We start from the raw sequence: 21,377 nt of genomic DNA, 5'->3' as shown, positions 1-21,377 counted from the left end.
CTGTGAAGTTATGAAACGGAGATCCTTAAATTCTTCCTTGCCTCTAAATGTATCATTGTAAATATATGCTGACTAGTCATTTAGCCCGTTACAATAACGGGCGCTAGAACAGTAGTGCATAAACATTAGTAGGAACAGTCTATATTAAATGGCAAGGGACTTTGACCTCATTCTTTTTGTTGGTCGTATTTTTCTTTCTTTCAGCCTTTCTTTTGTTGATGTTTACTTGCTGAGCTGACCGTTCTTCGTGGGCTGCCGCTGTGTATTGTGTGTCTTTAATTTCCTGTGACAGTAATACTGTCTTGTACGGCTCTATTCAATAAGGGCGTCCTCAATTGAGCATGGCGAATAAAGGCGTTCGTAGATAATTTAGTTACGCGCGCCTTTATTCGCTGCGCCCAATTGAGGTCGCCCTTTTGAGGCTCGCCTTTTTGTGCGCACCCTTATTGAAGGATGCCTGTGTGCGCCCTTATTGAAGGATACTGTCTTGTACGTCCGCTGGCTTGTACATCCGTAATATACCTTTAATTTTCTCTGGCGGTAATACAGGCGTGCGCGTCGGTAATATGCCTTTAATCTCCTCTGACAGTAATACTGGCTTGTATGTGGCTGTAATATGCGTCACTGTATTGTGTACCTTTAATTTCCTCTCGCAGTAATACTGGTTTGTATTTCCGTAAAACGCCTCTAACTTTCTCTGACAGTAATATCGCGCATCGCACCATGCCCCGCGCATGCGCACTTCATCAGAAGACACCCACACACGGACACTTGGACGCACATAGGGATTTTATATATATAGATTATCGCCTTGACCGTGTTTAATGGTATTTTCATCTGTTTATCCATGTTTTGTATCATTTACCTTATTTGTGTAGGTTGACAACCACATGTCTGTTTAGGTTTTAACCATGTGACGGACGATTAAGATATTGTACATGTGTGCAGTCTGATATTTACACTCTACGAAAAAAGGAACTGGTGAAAGAAAGTATACTGATACCAACTAGAAAGCATAGAATTTCATAAAACATGCTGTGTATGGTTGTAAAATATTTTAAGCAGTGACAATAATTTTGACATTTAGACTTCAACTAAATTTAAAAACAGTTTAATTAAAAAATGCATTTTGTGCAAACCTACAGTGAGGAAAGATGTAGCAACATCCACCATTTCTTTTTGTTACAAATTTTCTTAAAGTTGGAGGACTGACAGGAGGCAAAAAAGTGAGTTGGTGACTTTGGATTATATCATGCACCAAGTATAAAGTGGGCCTTTTTTTATAGTTAATTGCTCCTAACAAGCCTGTACAGCATCTCTGATCCCGGAGAAGAAAAGAATATCAGAAATTTCAACCAGCCTGTTCCTGTCTTCACTTTCATTGGAGGCTTAGAAAACATGCACATTTCACAAATGTGTTTTATAGGATTTGAAGAATATACCGTAATTCAGATGTCAGCTACACATACAGTTAATCCAAAGCTTTAATAGAAAACTATTCCTTCCCTGAGTACCTCCAACAACATTCTAAAACAAGCCACTTCAATTTATCAGACTAACAAATACTGGAATTTCTGAGAACAGTACAGATGTGCCAAGCCGCCTGTGACAACGTTGCTCTTCATCTTCAGGCATGTATCAATCTGGATGGCACATTGGTGGACCACGCCATGGAGAACAGGGGATGAAAAAACATTGAAGGTAAACATCTAAGTTATATATACACAAACACATACAAGTACATACACACACACATATACACACATATATACATACACATACATACATATACATACATATAAAAGGCAAAGCCCTCATTGACTCATCACCAATTTTCCCACTTTCCATATAGGTGGGAAGCTGAAATTTCACATGCTCATTCCTTGCAGTGTACTTACAAAAGTATGTTTCACATCCTATTGCAAGAACCGAGGGGGCTAAAACGGGTATAGCCCCTAAACTGTGTATATATAGATAGGGAAACTCCTCCTCACTATTTATGCGGCTTCCAAAATATGTAGGAAGCCCAAATGTCCCATGCTCATCCTTTACACTGTACTTACAAACGTTAAGTACGTTTCATTTAGCACTGTGCCCCATAACAAACTTTCGAAAATAACTTCATTTGGCGGTTCTCACCATTATGTCGTAAGGAACTTTCGAAACTGACCTCTCCTTTTGGCGGTTTCATTCCTTACTTCCATTAACAGAGGAATTTATTTCACGGCAGAGATGCACAAGGGCCGCCCCCGGTCCCCCTTCCTTTTTCTGCACGGCCGCTGTACACACACCTACCACGTGGTTGGCTCCCTGCCTATATACATTATTGATATCCCACACTCATGTGCCTCCTCACTTGCTTCCTTACTTTCCTCACCTTCTTTACTTTACCACTTCAAGTGTGGAAGGACTAGTCATTCTTCTTTCAGGCTACCTCACCCATACTGATTACCCCATGTGTAACATATCCAAGCAGAGCACCATGGCACAACTGCTGTGCAATTGTAAGCTTATTGTATGGGATGAATGTACAGTGTATATTATATCTATATCTATATATATATATATCTATATATATCTATATATATATATATCTATATCTATATATATATATATCTATATATATATCTATATCTATATCTATATATATATATATATATATATATATATATATATATATATTAGACATTAAGCCCGTTACAACAACGGGCGCTAGAACAGTAGTCCATAAACATTAGTAGGAACAGTCTATATTAAATGGCAAGGGACCTTTTGCCTCATTAAATTTTTTCCGTAAAATGCCTGTAATTTTCTTTGAAAGTAATACTGGCTTTGCTGTCCGTAATATGCGTTTAATTTTCTGTCACAACAGTGGGCAATCAGCAGATTCTCCCCAGAAACTGATGTAATGTGTGCAAAAATAAATCTACTTTCAAAAGTCATCACATTGTAATATCATGAAAATTCGTATATTTAGGAAAACCCCTTCAACGACTAACATTTTACCGGGCCAAGCTTCTTAATCGCAAATCTGACATCCTCAGAGTGAACACTTGCACAACAATGGGGAAGCTGGTCTCAGTACCCAATTGGATTTTTTGTGTTTTATGTTTTAGGTCTCACCTCATTTTCCGAAAGTCGATTGGATTGGCCGCGCGATATTTTATAGGTCCCACCCGCTGCAGGCGAACTTTGAAGCATCTGCTCTGAAGCATCGCACCGTGCCCCGCACATGTGCACTTCACCAGAACACACACACACAAGGGTTTTATTAAAGAGGGGATATCTATATATATATATATATATATATATATATATATATATATATATATATATATATATATATACACACATACACACACATAGTGCATCCGGAAATTATTCACAGCGCATCACTTTTTCCACATTTTGTTATGTTACAGCCTTATTCCAAAATGGATTAAATTCATTTTTTCCCTCAGAATTCTACACACAACACCCCATAACGACAATGTCAAAAAAGATTACTTGAGGTTTTTGCAAATTTATTAAAAATACAAAAACTGAGAAATCACATGTACATACAGTGGGGCAAAAAAAGTATTTAGTCAGCCACCAATTGTGCAGGTTCTCCCACTTAAAAAGATGAGAGGCCTGTAATTTTCATCATAGGTATACCTCAACTATGAGAGACAAAATGAGAAAAAAAAATTCAGAAAATCACATTTTCTGATTTTTGAAGAATTTATTTGCAAATTATGGTGGAAAAAAAAGTATTTGGTCAATAACAAAAGTTCATCTCAATACTTTGTTATATACCCTTTGTTGGCAATGACAGAGGTCAAACGTTTTCTGTAAGTCTTCAAAAGGTTTTCACACACTGTTGCTGGTATTTTGGCCCATTCCTCCATGCAGATCTCCTCTAGTGCAGTGATGTTTTGGAGCTGTCGCTGGGCAACACAGACTTTCAACTCCCTCCAAAGATTTTCTATGGGGTTGAGATCCAGAGACTGGCTAGGCCACTCCAGGACCTTGAAATGCTTCTTACGAAGCCACTCCTTCGTTAACCGGGCAGTGTGTTTGGGATCATTGTCATGCTGAAAGACCCAGCCACGTTTCATCTTCAATGCCCTTGCTGATGGAAGGAGGTTTTCACTCAAAATCTGACGATACATGGCCCCATTCATTCTTTCCTTTACACGGATCAGTCGTCCTGTCCTGGTCCCTTTGCAGAAAAGCAGCCCCAAAGCATGATGTTTCTACCCCCATGCTTTACAGTAGGTATGGTGTTCTTTGGATGCAACTCAGCATTCTTTCTCCTCCAAACACGACGAGTAGAGTTTTTACCAAAAAGTTCTATTTTGGTTTCATTCCTCTTCTGGATCATCCAAATGCTCTCTAGCAAACTTCAGACGGGCCTGCACATGTACTGGCTTAAGCAGGGGGACACATCTGGCACTGCAGGATTTGAGTCCCTGGCGGCGTACTGTGTTACTGATGGTAGCCTTTGTTACTTTGTTCCCAGCTCTCTGCAGGTCATTCACTAGGTCCCCCCGTGTGGTTCTGGGATTTTTGCTCACCATTCTTGTGATCATTTTGAACCCACGGGGTGAGATCTTGCGTGGAGCCCCAGATCGAGGGAGATTATCAGTGGTCTTGTATGTCTTCCACTTTCTAATAATTGCTCCCACAATTGATTTCTTCACACCAAGCTGCTTACCTATTGCAGATTCAGTCTTCCCAGCCTGGTGCAGGTCTACAATTTTGTTTCTGGTGTCCTTTGACAGCTCTTTGGTCTTGGCCATAGTGGAGTTCGGAGTGTGACTGTTTGAGGTTGTGGACAGGTGTCTTTTATATTGATAACGAGTTCAAAACAGGTGCCATTAATACAGGTAATGAGTGGAGGACAGAGGAGCCTCTTACAGAAGTTACAGGTTTGTGAGAGCCAGAAATCTTGCTTGTTTGTAGGTGACCAAATACTTATTTTCCACCATAATTTGCAAATAAATTCTTTAAAAATCAGACAATGTGATTTTCTGGATTTTGTTTTTCTTATTTTGTCTCTCATAGTTGAGGTATACCTATGATGAAAATTACAGGCCTCTCTCATCTTTTTAAGTGGGAGAACTTGCACAAGTGGTGGCTGACTAAATACTTTTTTGCCCCACTGTAAGTATTCACAGCCGTTGCTCAATACTTTGTCGATGCACCTTTGGCAGCAATTACAGCCTCAAGTCTTTTTGAATATGATGCCACAAGCTTGGCACACCTATCCTTGGCCAGTTTCGCCCATTCCTCTTTGCAGCACCTCTCAAGCTCCATCAGGTTGGATGGGAAGCGTCGGTGCACAGCCATTTTAAGAACTCTCTAGAGATGTTCAATCGGATTCAAGTCTGGGCTCTGGCTGGGCCACTCAAGGACATTCACAGAGTTGTCCTGAAGCCACTCCTTTGATATCTTGGCTGTATGCTTAGGGTCGTTGTCCTGCTGAAAGATGAACCGTCACCCCAGTCTGAGGTCAAGAGCGCTCTGGAGCAGGTTTTCATCCAGGATGTCTATGTACATTGCTGCAGTCATCTTTCCCTTTATCCTGACTAGTCTCCCAGTCCCTGCTGCTGAAAAACATCCCCACAGCATGATGCTGCCACCACCATGCTTCACTGTAGGGATGGTATTGGCCTGGTGATGAGCGGTGTCTGGTTTCCTCCAAACGTGACACCTGGCATTCACACCAAAGAGTTCAACCTTTGTCTCATCAGACCAGAGAATTTTCTTTCTCATGGTCTGAGAGTCCTTCAGGTGTCTTTTGGCAAACTCCAGGCGGGCTGCCATGTGCCTTTTACTAAGGAGTGGCTTCCGTCTGGCCACTCTACCATACATGCATGATTGGTGGATTCCTGCAGAGATGGTTGTCCTTCTGGAAGGTTCTCCTCTCTCCACAGAGGACCTCTGGAGCTCTGACAGAGTGACCATCGGGTTCTTGGTCACCTCCCTGAATAAGGCCCTTCTCCCCCGATCGCTCAGTTTAGATGGCCGGACAGTTCTAGGAAGAGTCCTGGTGGTTTCGAACTTCTTCCACTTATGGATGATGGAGGCCACTGTGCTCATTGGGACCTTCAAAGCAGCAGAAATTTTTCTGTAACCTTCCCCAGATTTGTGCCTCGAGACAATCCTGTCTCGAAGGTCTACAGACAATTCCTTTGACTTCATGCTTGGTTTGTGCTCTGACATGAACTGTCAACTGTGGGATCTTATATAGACAGGTGTGTGCCTTTCCAAATCATGTCCAATCAACTGAATTTACCACAGGTGGACTCCAATTAAGCTGCAGAAACATCTCAAGGATGATCACGGGAAACAGGATGCAACTGAGCTCAATTTTGAGCTTCATGGAAAAGGCTGTGAATACTTATGTAAATGTGCTTTCTCAATTTTTTTATTTTTAATAAATTTGCAAAAATCTCAAGTAAACTTTTTTCACATTGGGGTGTTGTGTAGAATTCTGAGGAAAAAAATGAATTTAATCCATTTTGGAATAAGGCTGTAACATAAAATGTGGAAAAAGTGATGCGCTGTGAATACTTTCCGGATGCACTGTATGTGTGTGTTTGTGTGTATATATATATATTTATATATAAGTTTTAGGCAGGTGTGAAAAAATGCTGTAAACAAAGAATGCTTTCAGAAATATAAATGATTGTTTATTGTTATCAATTTACAAAATGCAAAGTGAGCGAACAAAAGAAAAATCTAAATCAAATCAATATTTGGTGTTACTAAGTTGGGTGTGCAATGGGTGAGAAAGAAGATTTTTGGAGTGAGTTGGATGAAGTGATGTTCCCAAGGGACAGAAAGTGGTGATTGGAGTGGATTTCAATGGGCATGTTGGTGAAGGGAACAGTGGAGACCAGGAGGTGATGGATAGGTATGGTGTCAAGGAGAGGAATGAAGAAGGTCAGAGGATAGTGGATTTTGCCAAAAGGATGGACATGGCTGTGGTGAATATTTTAAGAAGAGGGAGGAACACAGGGTTACGTACAAGAGTGGAGGAAGATGCACACAGGTAGATTACAGTAATCCCTCCTCGATCGCGGGGGTTGCGTTCCAGAACCCCCCGCGAAAGGTGAAAATCCGCGAAGTAGAAACCATATGTTTATATGGTTATTTTTATATTGTCATGCTTGGGTCACAGATTTGCACGGAAACACAGGAAGTTGTAGAGAGACAGGAACTTTATTTAAACACTGCAAACAAACATTTGTCTCTTTTTCAAAAGTTTAAACTGTGCTCCATGACAAGACAGAGATGACAGTTCTGTCTCACAATTAAAAGAATGCAAACATATCTTCCTCTTCAAAGGAGTGCGTGTCAGGAGCAGAGAATGTCAGAGAGAGAGAGAAAAGCAAACAAATCAATAGGGCTGTTTGGCTTTTACGTATGCGAAGCACCGCGGCACAAAGCAGTTGCAATGAAGGCAGCAGCTCACACCCCCTCCGTCAGGAGCAGAGAATGTCAGAGAGAGAGAGAGACAGAGAAAAACAAACAAGCAAAAATCAATACATGCCCTTCGAGCTTTTAAGTATGAGAAGCACCGTGCAGCATGTCGCTTCACGAAGCAGCTGCACAGAAGGGAGCAACGTGAAGGTAATCTTTCAGCATTTTTAGACGCGCGTCCGTATCGTCTAGGTGTGCGAACAGCCCCCCTGCTCACACCCCCTCTGTCAGGAGCAGAGAATGTCAGAGCAAGAGAGAGAGAGAGAGAGAAAAGTAAGTTGGGTAGCTTCTCAGCCATCTGCCAATAGCGTCCCTTGTATGAAATCAACTGGGCAAACCAACTGAGGAAGCATGTACCAGAAATTAAAAGACCCATTGTCCGCAGAAATCCACAAACCAGCAAAAAATCCGCAATATATATTTAAATATGCTTACATATAAAATCCGCGATAGAGTGAAGCCGTGAAAGTCGAAGCGCGATATAGCGAGGGATTACTGTACATCTTATGCAGAAGAGTTGATCTGAAGGAGATTGAAGACTGCAAAGTGGCAGGGGAAAGTGTAGTAAAGCAGCATAGGATGGTGGTCTGTAGGATGATGGTGAAGAACAAGAAGAGGAAGAGAGTGAGGGCAGAGCCAAGGATCAAATGGTGGAAGTTGAAGAAGGAAGACTGCAAGGCTGAGTTTAGGGAGGAGGTGAAACAGGCACTGGGTGGCAGTGAAGAGTTACCAGACAGCTGGAAAACTACAGCAGATGCAGTAAGGGTGACAGCAAGAAGGGTGCTTGGCATGACATCTGGAAAGAGGAAGGAGGAAAAGGAAACCTGGTGGTGGAATGAGGAAATATAGGAGAGTATAAAGAGGAAGAGGATGGCAAAGAAGAAGTGGGATAGTCACAGAGATGCAGAAAGTAGACAAGAGTACAAGGAGATAAGGCGCAAGGTGAAGAGAGAGGTGGCGAAGGCTAAGGAAAAGGCGTATGATGAATTGTATGAGAGGTTGGACACTAAGGAGAGAGAAAAGGACCTGTACCAAATGGCTAGACAGAGGGACCGAGCTGGGAAAGATGTGCAGCAGGTTAGGGTGATAAAGATGGAAACGTACTCACAAGCGAGGACAGTGTGTTGAGCAGATGGAAAGAGTACTTTGAGAGGTTGATGAATGAAAAGAACGAGAGAGAGAAGAGGTTGGATGATGTGGAGATAGTGAGTCAGGAAGTCCAACGGATTAGCAAGGAGGAAGTAAGGACAGCTATAAACAGGATGAAAAATGGAAAGGCTGTGGGTCCAGATGACATACCTATGGAAGCATGGAGGTGTGTAGGAGAGATGGCAGTGGAGTTTTTAACCAGATTGTTTAATGGAATCTTGGAAAGTGAGAGGATGCCAGAGGAGTGGAGAAGAAGTGTACTGGTACCGATATTTAAGAATAAAGGGGATGTGCAGGACTGCAGTAACTACAGGGGAATAAAGTCGATGAGCCACAGCATGAAGTTATGGGAAAGAGTAGTGGTAGCTAGGTTAAGAAGTGAGGTGATGATTAGTGAGCAGCAGTATGGTTTCATGCCAAGAAAGAGCACCACAGATGCAATGTTTGCTCTGAGGATGTTGATAGAGAAGTTTAGAGAAGGCCAGAAGGAGTTGCATTGCGTCTTTGTGGACCTGGAGAAAGCATATGACAGGGTGCCTCGAGAGAAGCTGTGGTGTTTTATGAGGAAGTCAGGAGTGGCAGAGAAGTACGTAAGAGTTGAACAGGATATGTATGAGGGAAGTGTGACAGTGGTGAGGTCTGCGGTAGGAGTGATGGATGCATTCAACGCGGAGGTGGGATTACATCAGGGATCAGCTCTGAGCCCTTTTTTATTTGCAATGGTGATGGACAGGTTGACAGACGAGATTAGACAGGAGTCCCCGTGGACTATGATGTTTGCTGAGGACATTGTGATCTGTAGCGATAGTAGGGAGCAGGTTGAGGAGACCCTGGAGAGATGGAGATATGCTTTGGAGAGATGAGGATTAAAGAAGGTCAGTAGGAACAAGACAGAATACATGTGTGTCAATGAGAGGGAGGTCAGTGGAATGGTGAGGATGCAGGGAGTAGAGTTGGCGAAGATGGATGAGTTTAAGCACTTGGGATCAACAGTACAGAGTAATGGGGATTGTGGAAGAGAGGTGAAAAAGAGTGCAGCCACGGTGGAATGGGTGGAGAAGAGTGTCAGGAGTAATTTGTGACCGATGGGTATCAGCAAGAGTGAAAGGGAAGGTCTACAGGACGGTAATGAGACCAGCTATGTTATATGGGTTGGAGACGGTGGCACTGACCAGAAAGCAGGAGAAGGAGCTGGAGGTAGCAGAGTTAAAGATGCTAAGATTTGCACTGGGTGTGACGAGGATGGATACGATGAGAAATGAGTACATTAGAGGGTCAGCTCAAGTTGGACGGTTGGGAGACAAAGTCAGAGAGGCGAGATTGTGTTGGTTTGGACATGTGCAGAGGAGAGATGCTGGGTATATTGAGAGAAGGATGCTAAGGATAGAGCTGCCAGGGAAGAGGAAAAGAGGAAGGCCTAAGCGAAGGTTTATGGATGTGGTGAGAGAGGACATGCAGGTGATGGGTGTAACAGAGCAAGATGCAGAGGACAGAAAGGTATGGAAGAAGATGATCCGCTGTGGCAACCCCTAACGGGAGCAGCCAAAAGAAGAAGCATGATACCAAGAACTGACTGTGAGGAGATGAGAAACAATTAGAACATTAGAACAATGAGATGAGATGAGAACAGGGAATTCAAAAAATACATTAATAAATAAATAAATAAACAGAAGACTAGTTTTACAAGTCCCTAAAGTTCTACTGTGTACCATACTTCTTGGTAGCTTATTCCAACTGTCTATGGTTCTCTGTGGGGAAAAAAAAAAAAAAACTTTCTATTGTTCATGAGAAATTTACCATTAACACGTTTCTAACTAACTATGTCTCCTTGTTCTTGATGAACTCGTTTTAAAATAACAGTCTTGATCCACTGGACATAATTCCTTCATAGTTTTAAACACTTAAATAATTTCTCCTCTTAATCTTTTGCTTAAACTGAAAAGGCTCAGATCTTTTCATCTTTCTTCATAATTCATGTACACAGTACTATAGACGAGGCCTCACTAGTGCATTGTAAAGCTCGAGTATAGCCTCCTACTCTACACATCATGCTATACAACCTAACACTCTGCTAGCCTTCTTAATGGCTTCTGAACTCTGTATGGAAGTTGCTAGTGTTGAGTCTGTTACGATTCCTAAATCCTTCTTATAAGGTACACTTTTGATTTTCAGACTTTCCATTGTGCACTGAAACCTAACATTTTTACTTCCAAAATGTAATAGTTTACATTTACTGACATTAAATTTCCTCTGCCACAAATCCACCCAATCCTGCAAGCTGCCCAAGTCCCCCTGTAATGATTCAAAAGATCTGTAATTATCTGCCAGCCCACCTAGCTTAGTATCATCTGCAAACTTAACCAGATTTTCATATTTTTTTTTTGTTCTTTATTTTGTCTTATACGATTTCTCGTATTAGAAATTTGTTAGTTTTCGCATACCCCTTGGGGTTAGAGCGCAGGGTCAGCCATTGTACAGCGCCCCTGGAGCAATTACAGGTCAAGGGTCTTGCTCAAGGGCCCAGCAGAGTAGGATCTCTTTTGGCAGTGACGGGGATTCGAACCGGCAACCTTCAGGATACCAGTGCAGATCCTTAGCTTTAGAGCCACCACTCCGCCCTATCTACAATAAGTCATTTATACATTAAAAATAGCAGTGGCCCTAGCACTGGCCCCTGTGGAACACCACTATTAATATCGCCCAATTGTGATAAGGTTCCACGCCCTACAACCCTTTGGTTCCTGTGTCTGTGCCAATTGTGCACCCATCTACAAAGATCACCCTGAACTCCCACTTCTGTTGGTTTGATTCTAAACCTCTCATGTGGCAATTTATCAAATGCTTTCTTAATGTCAAGATAAATATATGCTAAACTTTGATCATAACCTTTGATTGCTTCTTCATAGAATTCCAGCATGTCGGTAAAAGATGACCTCCCTCTTCTTAACCCAAGCTGACTGTTCAGTAAAACTCCTGTTCTTACCATGTGTTGATCAATCTTATCCTTAATTCCTTCCATTAACTTTCCTGTGATGCACGTAAAGCTTACTGTCCTATAGTTGTTTGGATCTGTCTGGTCACCCTTTCTACATAACAGGATATTATTTGCCATTTTCCAGTCCTTTGGAATTTCCTCAGTTCACAATGACTTCCTAAAACTATGCGTCATGGGTTTATATATGTATCTGCTAGCCACCTTAACAAATTTCAGAGATAGAATCCAGATTATTATTGAGAGGCTGTTCTATCACATAGATTAAGATTCACAATGTGAAGGTCCAAGTACATATGTTACCCATGTAAAAACTTTAAGCAGCTTTATTTTATTATTATTATTAAACAATGAAGCAACACATCATTCCTGAAAGCATTATCCAAAGTGTATGTTTAAAAATAAAATATTTTTAAAAAATGAAGGTATGAAAAGCAACTTATAAAACTATAATCTTGTGTAACCCAGCTCTGAGTACTGGAATTAAGAGTGAACATAATTTCAATTTCTGGGTAGAAATAGAATTGTTATTGAAAGATTTTGCATGCCTACAGAAGCAGCAGCCAGGTTTTCTGCAGTCCTTACAAGATTAAAAAAAAAAAACAAGGTATATATTTGCTATAATGTATTAAATATCAGTTATGCAGTTCACTTATTAAGAACAAATTCTTAAGTTTTAAATTAAAAGTAAAGAAGTCACCTGTACTGATCCTCCATGCCTGTCTGCTGCCAGATGGGATGCAATATAAGTAGTACTTGTCTGTCGATTGGGTTGCACTTCCCATGCTCCTCTACGATCAGATGATACATTCTGCCAAGGTATCAAAGGACATATATGAAGAAGTGGAAAGGAAATTGTTTTTCATGGATTAACATATTTAAAGTGAGCAAAATCACACATTTTTATAAGTCTTATTAATGTTGTTACATTTGCTTTGATATGTTGGTTTGGCAACCTTAGTATTAAGAAAATTATCTGAACAACACTAACAATCAGCAGTAAAATTGTAGGTCTGCAGCAGATGCATGTCACTGAGCTATCTTATAAACAGACTAGAAAGGTGGCTAACTAAATTAAAATCAGACAACAGTAATGCTCTTTTTCCTAAATTTCAGATGTTGCCAAGGGTAAAAAGCAACAAATTTAAGAACTTGTACTCTGAGAATTATACACATTTTGAATTATGTTACTGGTAGACGTGCTGTTAAATTTGAAATTATTTTGTGCAGTGTTAAAGGCAATATTTTTCTTTGTACTAATCCTTACTGTATGTTCTATTACACTAGTTTTCAGTTGTTGTGTTTTTGCTTATTTTCTTCTATCTGTGTAACAATGCCTTAAGATTTATACTTCCCTGCTGCATACAAATTTTACTCTGGGTTAATTAAAAGTCTACCTAATCTAAATTGTTGAATTCATGGTTCTTTCAATAACAAGGAATCTTTCAGATCCTGAGGTAGCAAAGTACCTACACCATCACAATATCACCCCCATGGTTTATTGCACAAATTATAATCTTACTGGTGAATACTGTATTAGTTTTACACCAGACATAGTGGGACCTGTGTCATCTAAAGAGTTTTACTTTTCAGTTGTTTGTGCATAGAACATTGCAAAAGGATTGTCTCTTTGCAAATACATGGCAAGCACTGATGTTACTCCAGGATGGCACCGTTTTCCCCCATGCGACTCTCCCATGAATCTCGTTTTTATTCTCTCTTATCTTTGAGTCATGAATGCTGATCTTAGCAAAGATTAGTAAGGCCTAGAGTTCTTTGGATAATCTACTGAAACCTTCTGAAACTTCTTAAATGAATAGCTATGCTCATCAGGTAAATTTGGCATGTTGGCCTTTCATTTGGTAGATTCACCACTGTTTCAAACAGCTCTCAGTGTGGTGCAGTCCCAGAGCCTTAGAAATGGCATTGTAACCCTTTCCTGGTTGGAATGTTTCAAAATCTTTTTTACTAATCTGTCCTGGGATTTCCATTAAATCTTGTAGAAATTTCTAGGGATCGTTTTTTTTTTTTTTTTTTTTTTTAAGGACAATACCAAGCACAGATTTCATTTTACTTGATTGGCCAATTCTAAATTTGTTTTTCTCTATCCCTTTAAAAAATGTTTTACATTAAGCTTCTGCATAAACAAATGAATAGAAGCCTTATGTTCTACATTAAAGTGTTTCCTTTGGTATTTTTATAATTAAACTATAGACCACAGGTGTTAACGGATTATTTTTTTCTTAACAAAATTAAATTCGGTAGGCTTATTGTCCAGTAATAATAAAAATACCAAAATAAATACAATTTCCTCAAAATACATACTTTGAGATATGTATTAAGGATACATACTTTTGTTCATATGACATAAGAAAAAAATCAGTTTTATAATTACTAGCTGTCATTTCTTTCTGTAATGTGCCAATCTGAAACAAAGCATAATAAAAAAAGTTGTTTTCACCATTACTCTAACATAATAAATAAATAAATAAATAAACAAACAGTTAGGTCCATAAATATTTGGACAACTTTTTTCTAATTTTGGTTCTGTACATTACCACAATGAATTTTAAATGAAACAACTCAGATGCAGTTGAAGTGCAGACTTTCAGCTTTAATTCAGTGGGGTGAACAAAATGATTGCATAAAAATGTGAGGCAACTAAAGCATTTTTTTTTAACACAATCCCTTCATTTCAGGGGCTCAAAAGTAATTGGACAAATTAAATATCTCGAAATAAAATGTTCATTTCTAATACTTGGTTGAAAACCCTTTGCTTGCAATGACAGCCTGAAGTCTTGAACTCATGGACATCACCAGATGCTCGGTTTCCTCCTTTTTAATGCTCTGCCAGACCTTTACTGCAGCGGCTTTCAGTTGCTGTTTGTGGGCCTTTCTGTCTGAAGTTTAGTCTTCAACAAGTGAAATGCATGCTCAATTGGGTTAAGATCAGGTGACTGACTTGGCCATTCAAGAATGTTCCTCCACTTTGCTTTAATAAACTCCTGGGTTGCTTTGGATGTATGTTTTGGGTCATTGTCCATCTGTATCATGAAACGCCGCCCAATCAATTTGACAGCATTTAGCTGGATTTGAGCAGACAGTATGTCTCTGAACACCTCAGAATTCATTCGGCTGCTTCTGTCCTGTGTCACATTATCAATAAACACTAGTTTCCCAGTGCCAATGGCAGCCATGCACGCCCAAGCCATCACACTGCCTCCACCGTGTTTTACAGATGATGTGGTATGCTTTGGATAATGAGCTGTTCCACTCCTTCTCCATACTTTTTTCTTGCCATCATTCCGGTAGAGGTTGATTTTGGTTTCATCTGTCCAAAGAATGTTTTTCCAAAAATGTGCTGGCTTTTTGTAGATGTTCTTTAGCAAAGTCCAATCTAGCCTTTCTATTCTTGAGGCTTATGAGTGGCTTGCACCTTGCAGTGCACCCTCTGTATTTACTTTCATGCAGTCTTCTCTTTATGGTAGACTTGGATATCGATACGCCTACCCCCTGGAGAGTGTTGTTCACTTGGTTGGCTGTTGTGAAGGGGTTTCTCTTCACCATGGAAATGATTCTGCGATCATCCACCACTGTTGTCTTCCGTGGACGTCCAGGTCTTTTTACGTTGCTGAGTTCACCAGTGCTTGCTTTCTTTCTCAGGATGTACCAAACTGTAGATTTTGCCACTCGTAATACTGTAGCAATTTCTTGGATATGTTTTTTCTGTTTTCGTAGCTTAAGGATGGCTTCTTTCACCTGCATGGAGAGCTCCTTTGGCCGCACGGTGTCTGTTCACAGGAAAATCTTCCACATGCAAGCACCACACCTCAAATCAAGTCCAGGTCTTTTATCTGCTTAACACTAGAATTACCAGACCCTACGAAAAAACTTGTAGATACATCCATCCATCCATCCATCCATTGTCTCCCGCTTATCCGAGGTCGGGTCGCGGGGGGCAGCAGCTTGAGCAGAGATGCCCAGACTTCCCTCTCCCTGGCCACTTCTTCTAGCTCTTCCGGGAGAATCCCAAGGCGTTCCCAGGCCAGTCGAGAGACATAGTCCCTCCAGCGTGTCCTGGGTCTTCCCCGGGGTCTCCTCCCGGTTGGACGTGCCTGGAACACCTCACCAGGGAGGCGTCCAGGAGGCATCCTGATCAGATGCCCGAGCCACCTCATCTGACTCCTCTCGATGCGGAGGAGCAGCGGCTCTACTCTGAGCCCCTCCCGGATGACTGAGCTTCTCACCCTATCTTTAAGGGAAAGCCCAGACACCCTGCGGAGGAAACTCATTTCAGCCGCTTGTATTCGCGATCTCGTTCTTTCGGTCACTACCCATAGCTCATGACCATAGGTGAGGGTAGGAACATAGATCGACTGGTAAATTGAGAGCTTCGCCTTGCGGCTCAGCTCCTTTTTCACCACGACAGACCGATGCAACGCCCGCATTACTGCGGATGCCGCACCGATCCGCCTGTCGATCTCACGCTCCATTCTTCCCTCACTCGTGAACAAGACCCCGAGATACTTGAACTCCTCCACTTGGGGCAGGATCTCGCTACCAACCCTGAGAGGGCACTCCACCCTTTTCCGGTTGAGGACCATGGTCTCGGATTTGGAGGTGCTGATTCTCATCCCAGCCGCTTCACACTCGGCTGCGAACCGATCCAGAGAGAGCTGAAGATCACGGCCTGATGAAGCAAACAGGACAACATCATCTGCAAAAAGCAGTGACCCAATCCTGAGCCCACCAAATCAGACCCCCTCAACACCCTGGCTGCGCCTAGAAATTCTGTCCATAAAAGTTATGAACAGAATCGGTGACAAAGGGCAGCCCTGGCGGAGTCCAACTCTCACTGGAAACGGGTTCGACTTACTGCCGGCAATGCGGACCAAGCTCTGGCACTGATCGTACAGGGACTGAACAGCCCTTATCAGGGGGGCCGGTACCCCATACTCTCGGAGTACCCGAGGGACACGGTCGAATGCCTTTTCTAAGTCCACAAAACACATGTAGACTGGTTGGGCAAACTCCCATGCACCCTCCAGGACCCTGCTAAGGGTATAGAGCTGGTCCACTGTTCCGCGACCAGGACGAAAACCACACTGTTCCTCCTGAATCTGAGGCTCGACTATCCGACGGACCCTCCTCTCCAGGACCCCTGAATAGACTTTTCCAGGGAGGCTGAGGAGTGTGATCCCTCTGTAGTTGGAACACACCCTCCGATCCCCCTTCTTAAAGAGGGGGACCACCACCCCGGTCTGCCAATCCAGAGGCACTGTCCCTGATGTCCATGCGATGTTGCAGAGGCGTGTCAGCCAAGACAGTCCTACAACATCCAGAGCCTTGAGGAACTCCGGGCGTATCTCATCCACCCCCGGGGCCCTGCCACCAAGGAGTTTTTTGACCACCTCGGTGACCTCAGTCCCAGAGATGGGGGAGCCCACCTCTGAGTCCCCAGGCTCTGCTTCCTCATTGGAAGGCACGTTAATGGGATTGAGGAGGTCTTCGAAGTATTCCCCCCACCGACCCACAACGTCCCGAGTCGAGGTCAGCAGCGCACCATCCCCACCATATACAGTGTTGACACTGCACTGTTTCCCCCTCCTGAGACGCCGGATGGTGGACCAGAATCTCCTCGAAGCCGTCCGAAAGTCATTCTCCATGGCCTCCCCAAACTCCTCCCACGCCCGAGTTTTTGCCTCAGCAACCACCAAAGCCGCATTCCGCTTGGCCTGCCGGTACCTATCAGCTGCCTCCGGGGTCCCACAGGACAAAAGGGTCCCGTAGGACACCTTCTTCAGCTTGACGGCATCCTTCACCGCCGGTGTCCACCAGCGGGTTCGGGGATTGCCGCCACGACAGGCACCGACCACCTTACGGCCACAGCTCCGGTCAGCTGCCTCAACAATAGAGGCACGGAACATGGCCCATTCGGACTCAATGTCCCCCACCTCCCTCGGGATGTGGTAGAAGTTCTGCCGGAGGTGGGAGTTGAAGCTACTTCTGACAGGGGGCTCTGCCAGACGTTCCCAGCAGACCCTCACAACACGTTTGGGCCTACCACGCCTGACCGGCATCCTCCCCCACCATCGAAGCCAACTCACCACCAGGTGGTGATCAGTTGACAGCTCCGCCCCTCTCATCACCCGAGTGTCCAAGACATGTGGCCGCAAGTCCGACGACACGACCACAAAGTCGATCATCGAACTGAGGCCTAGGGTGTCCTGGTGCCAAGTGCACATATGAACACCCCTATGCTTGAACATGGTGTTCGTTATGGACAATCCGTGACGAGCACAGAAGTCCAATAACAAAACACCGCTCGGGTTCAGATCAGGGGGGCCATTCCTCCCAATCACGCCCTTCCAGGTCTCACTGTCATTGCCCACGTGAGCATTGAAGTCTCCCAGCAGAACGAGGGAGTCCCCAGAAGGTATGCCCTCTAGCACCCCCTCCAGGGACTCCAAAAAGGGTGGGTACTCCGAACTGCTGTTCGGTGCATACGCACAAACAACAGTTAGGACCCGTCCCCCCACCCGAAGGCGAAGGGAGGCTACCCTCTCGTCCACCGGGGTAAACCCCAATGTACAGGCTCCAAGTTGGGGGGCAATAAGTATACCCACACCTGCTCGGCGCCTCTCACCGGGGGCAACTCCAGAGTGGTAGAGAGTCCAGCCCCTCTCAAGGAGATTGGTTCCAGAGTCCAAGCTGTGCGTCGAGGTGAGCCCGACTATATCTAGCCGGAACCTCTCAACTTCGCGCACTAGCTCAGGCTCCTTCCCCTTCAGAGAGGTGACATTCCACGTCCCAAGAGCCAGTTTCTGTAGCCGAGGATCGGACCGCCAAGGTCCCCCGCCTTCGGCCACCACCCAACTCACACTGCACCCGACCTCCTTGGCCCCTCCCATACGTGGTGAGCCCATGGGAAGGGGGACCCACGTTGCCTCTTCGGGCTGTGCCCGGCCGAGCCCCATGGGTGCAGGCCCGGCCACCAGGCGCTCGCCATCGAGCCCCACCTCCAGGCCTGGCTCCAGAGTGGGGCCCCGGTGACCCGCGTCCGGGCAAGGGAAAACGCCGTCCAAAATGGTTTTTCTTCATAGGAGGTTTGTTTAACCGCTCTTTGTCTCATCCCTCACCTAGGACCAGTTTGCCTTGGGTGGCCCTACCAGGGGCATAAAGCCCCGGACAACAGAGCTCCTAGGATCATTGGGACACGCAAACCCCTCCACCACGATAAGGTGACGGTTAAAGGAGGGGCTCGTAGATCCGTCTCACCTTAAACCGCTTCTTACATCTGTTCACACCTCTCCGCCAGCGTCCCTTGTCCTCTAAATGTGCAGATAAAGACAAGCTGCAAACAGCCGACTATTCCATCCCCCCACCAACTTAGAACGTGCACAAACTTCTCCCATCTCATGCCTTGATTGATTATCTGGGAGTGAAGTGGAGTTTTAGAGTGGAAATAAAAGATCATTATTTGGAACACACGCATTTCATGTGTGTTCCGTTTTCTACAGTAATCTGTGTAAACACATTTTTAAAACAGAAACGCTTTTCATATTCTAGTAGTAAATGACAAAATGTAGGCATAAACTATATAATGCATGATGCCTGAAGTCCAAATATCAAAGAAACACTTTCACGAAAGGTACAAATATAACAGAACAAGTGCGCTTTTATTCAAAAATATAACTGAAGAAAAAAAAAAAAAGCCACCTTAGTGTGCGACATTGACACTCATTTACTACGACGGCCCTGTGGCGCAACAGTATCAGTTGCTGACTGGGAATCGAAAGGTAATTTATGATATTTGTAAAGGTTAGCTTTGTTTTTGTTTATTCACTTTTCTCTCAGTCGCGTTCAGGATCCTTCCCTACCCCATCTGACACTGCTGTTTTCACATAAAGACGCGCTATAGCTCTGCAATGTATCACAATACATACGACCGCGTGTTTTTTTTCCCCCCAGTCTTGCCAGTAACCACATGTTGTTGTATGCTGTTTCTTTTGTACTCCAGGACATGCAGAGGAAAGCATAGTAAAGAGCAGTAACTTCAGCGCTATATGCAATCATCAGACACTCCCCATCTGACACTGCTCTTTTCACATAAAGACGCGCTATAGCTCACCCAAGGAGCGCCCTTCCTACATTTACGACATGTGTACTTATTGCAGTGTACACACCTCTGTGTGCTATGGTTCCTATTACACTGAACAAGCACCTGTAATTTGCAGCTCTATTCATTATCTCACAACAAATATATGTGATGTTTTGAAGAAATCATTTTATGACGCAAATAGTACCAATCAGAAAACATCGTCGAAGTAATGCAATATTATTTGAAAATGAACAGCATCAGATTGGGTGTGATTTATACTGGCGCTGTTACTTAGAGTCAGATCAGAAGCTGAATAAGCTCCTGTTCTGACTCTAAACAAAAAAGCATGAATTAATCAACAGAAATAACCGTGATCGACATTTTAAACTTAGCGATTTACAGTGCATACCAATTTATAAATTTTATGTCCGTTTGAGGTTACAAAGAAAAAAAAAAAACTCTTCCTCCCCAGCGGGTAATCGAACTCTGGTCTCTATGGCGCAGCAGGGCAGCCGTGCTCTGTGTCAGCAAATCTCAGTGTTACGCCTCGGAAGTTGTTGTCACATCCTTGAACCTTTTGTGAAAGTGTTTATTTGATGTTTGGCCGTCAGGCTTCACGCATTCTATAGTTTATGCCTACATTTTGTAACATTTATTACTAAAATATGAAAAAGTTTCTGTTTTAACAATGTGTTTACACAGATTACTATAGAAACGGAACACATATGAAATGTGTGTTCTCCAAATAACGATCTATTATTTCCACTCTAAAACTCCAGTTCAGTCACTCCCAGATAATCAAACAAGGCACGAGCTGGGAAAACTTAGTGAACGTTTAGCAATGGTGGGGGATGGAATAGCCGGCTTTTTGCTGCTCGTCTTAATCGGCACATTTAGAAGACAAAAGAGAGGTGAGAACGGTTTTAAGGTGGGCCGGATCTACGAGTTTTTTCGTAGACTCTGGTAATTCTAGTGTTAATTGATAATGACATAACTTTACCCACACCTACCCATGAAATAGCCTTTGAGTCAATTGTCCAATTACTTTTGAGACCCTGAAATGAAGGGATTGTGTTAAAAAAATGCTTTAGTTACCTCACATTTTTATGCAATCGTTTTGTTCACCCCACTGAATTAAAGCTGAAAGTCTGCACTTCAACTGCATCTGAGTTGTTTCATTTAAAATTCACTGTGGTAATGTACAGAACCAAAATTAGAAAAAAATTGTCTCTGTCCAAATATTTAGGGACCCAACTCTGTGTGTGTGTGTGTATATATATATATATATATTTTATATATATATTCATGGCATTCGTAGTCTGAATCACAATCTGATTGTATGGGTGGTTACCTACCAGGTAACGCTTGTGGTTGGTCAGCAAGTCGGCTAATCTACATGCTGTCAAATGAACGAACCACACGCCGTGGCGCAATGTTAGGGGCTTCGCCTCTAGCGCTGACATCCGAGGTTCGATTCCCGAGAGGGAGTGCAGTGAGTGTGTACGCCTGATGAGCCCAGAATTAGGGCGAAACACTTGTAGCGTACTCTTTGCATTATTTGACAGTAAAACAATTTTCAACCATATATATATACTAGCAAAATACCCGCGCTTCGCAGCGGAGAAGTAGTGTGTTAAAGAGGTTATGAAAAAAAAAAAAGGA

General features: G+C 43.1%; 1 protein-coding gene across 14 annotated transcripts in view; it reads right to left on the bottom strand.

Annotated features, from left to right (window-relative positions):
* Positions 1 to 21,377, bottom strand: part of csnk1g1 (casein kinase 1, gamma 1) — a 286,572-nt gene that overhangs the window by 57,212 nt on the left and 207,983 nt on the right. For 8 of the 14 annotated variants that reach the window (XM_051920327.1, XM_051920334.1, XM_051920333.1 and 5 more), the window contains exon 11: positions 12,315 to 12,429. The exons of 3 other annotated variants lie outside the window; for them this stretch is intronic. In XM_051920327.1, coding sequence (XP_051776287.1) covers positions 12,315 to 12,429 — 115 coding nt within the window. The remainder of the gene's footprint in view (positions 1 to 12,314; positions 12,430 to 21,377) is intronic. 3 more of the 14 variants (XM_051920339.1, XM_051920338.1, XM_051920336.1) reach the window with 1 other exon arrangement.

The sequence above is a fragment of the Erpetoichthys calabaricus genome, chromosome 17 (genome assembly GCF_900747795.2).
Source record: "Erpetoichthys calabaricus chromosome 17, fErpCal1.3, whole genome shotgun sequence".
In the NCBI taxonomy this organism is placed as follows: domain Eukaryota; kingdom Metazoa; phylum Chordata; class Cladistia; order Polypteriformes; family Polypteridae; genus Erpetoichthys; species Erpetoichthys calabaricus.
Note: the sequence above shows the minus strand (reverse complement) of the source record. Positions and strands in the feature narration are given on the sequence as shown.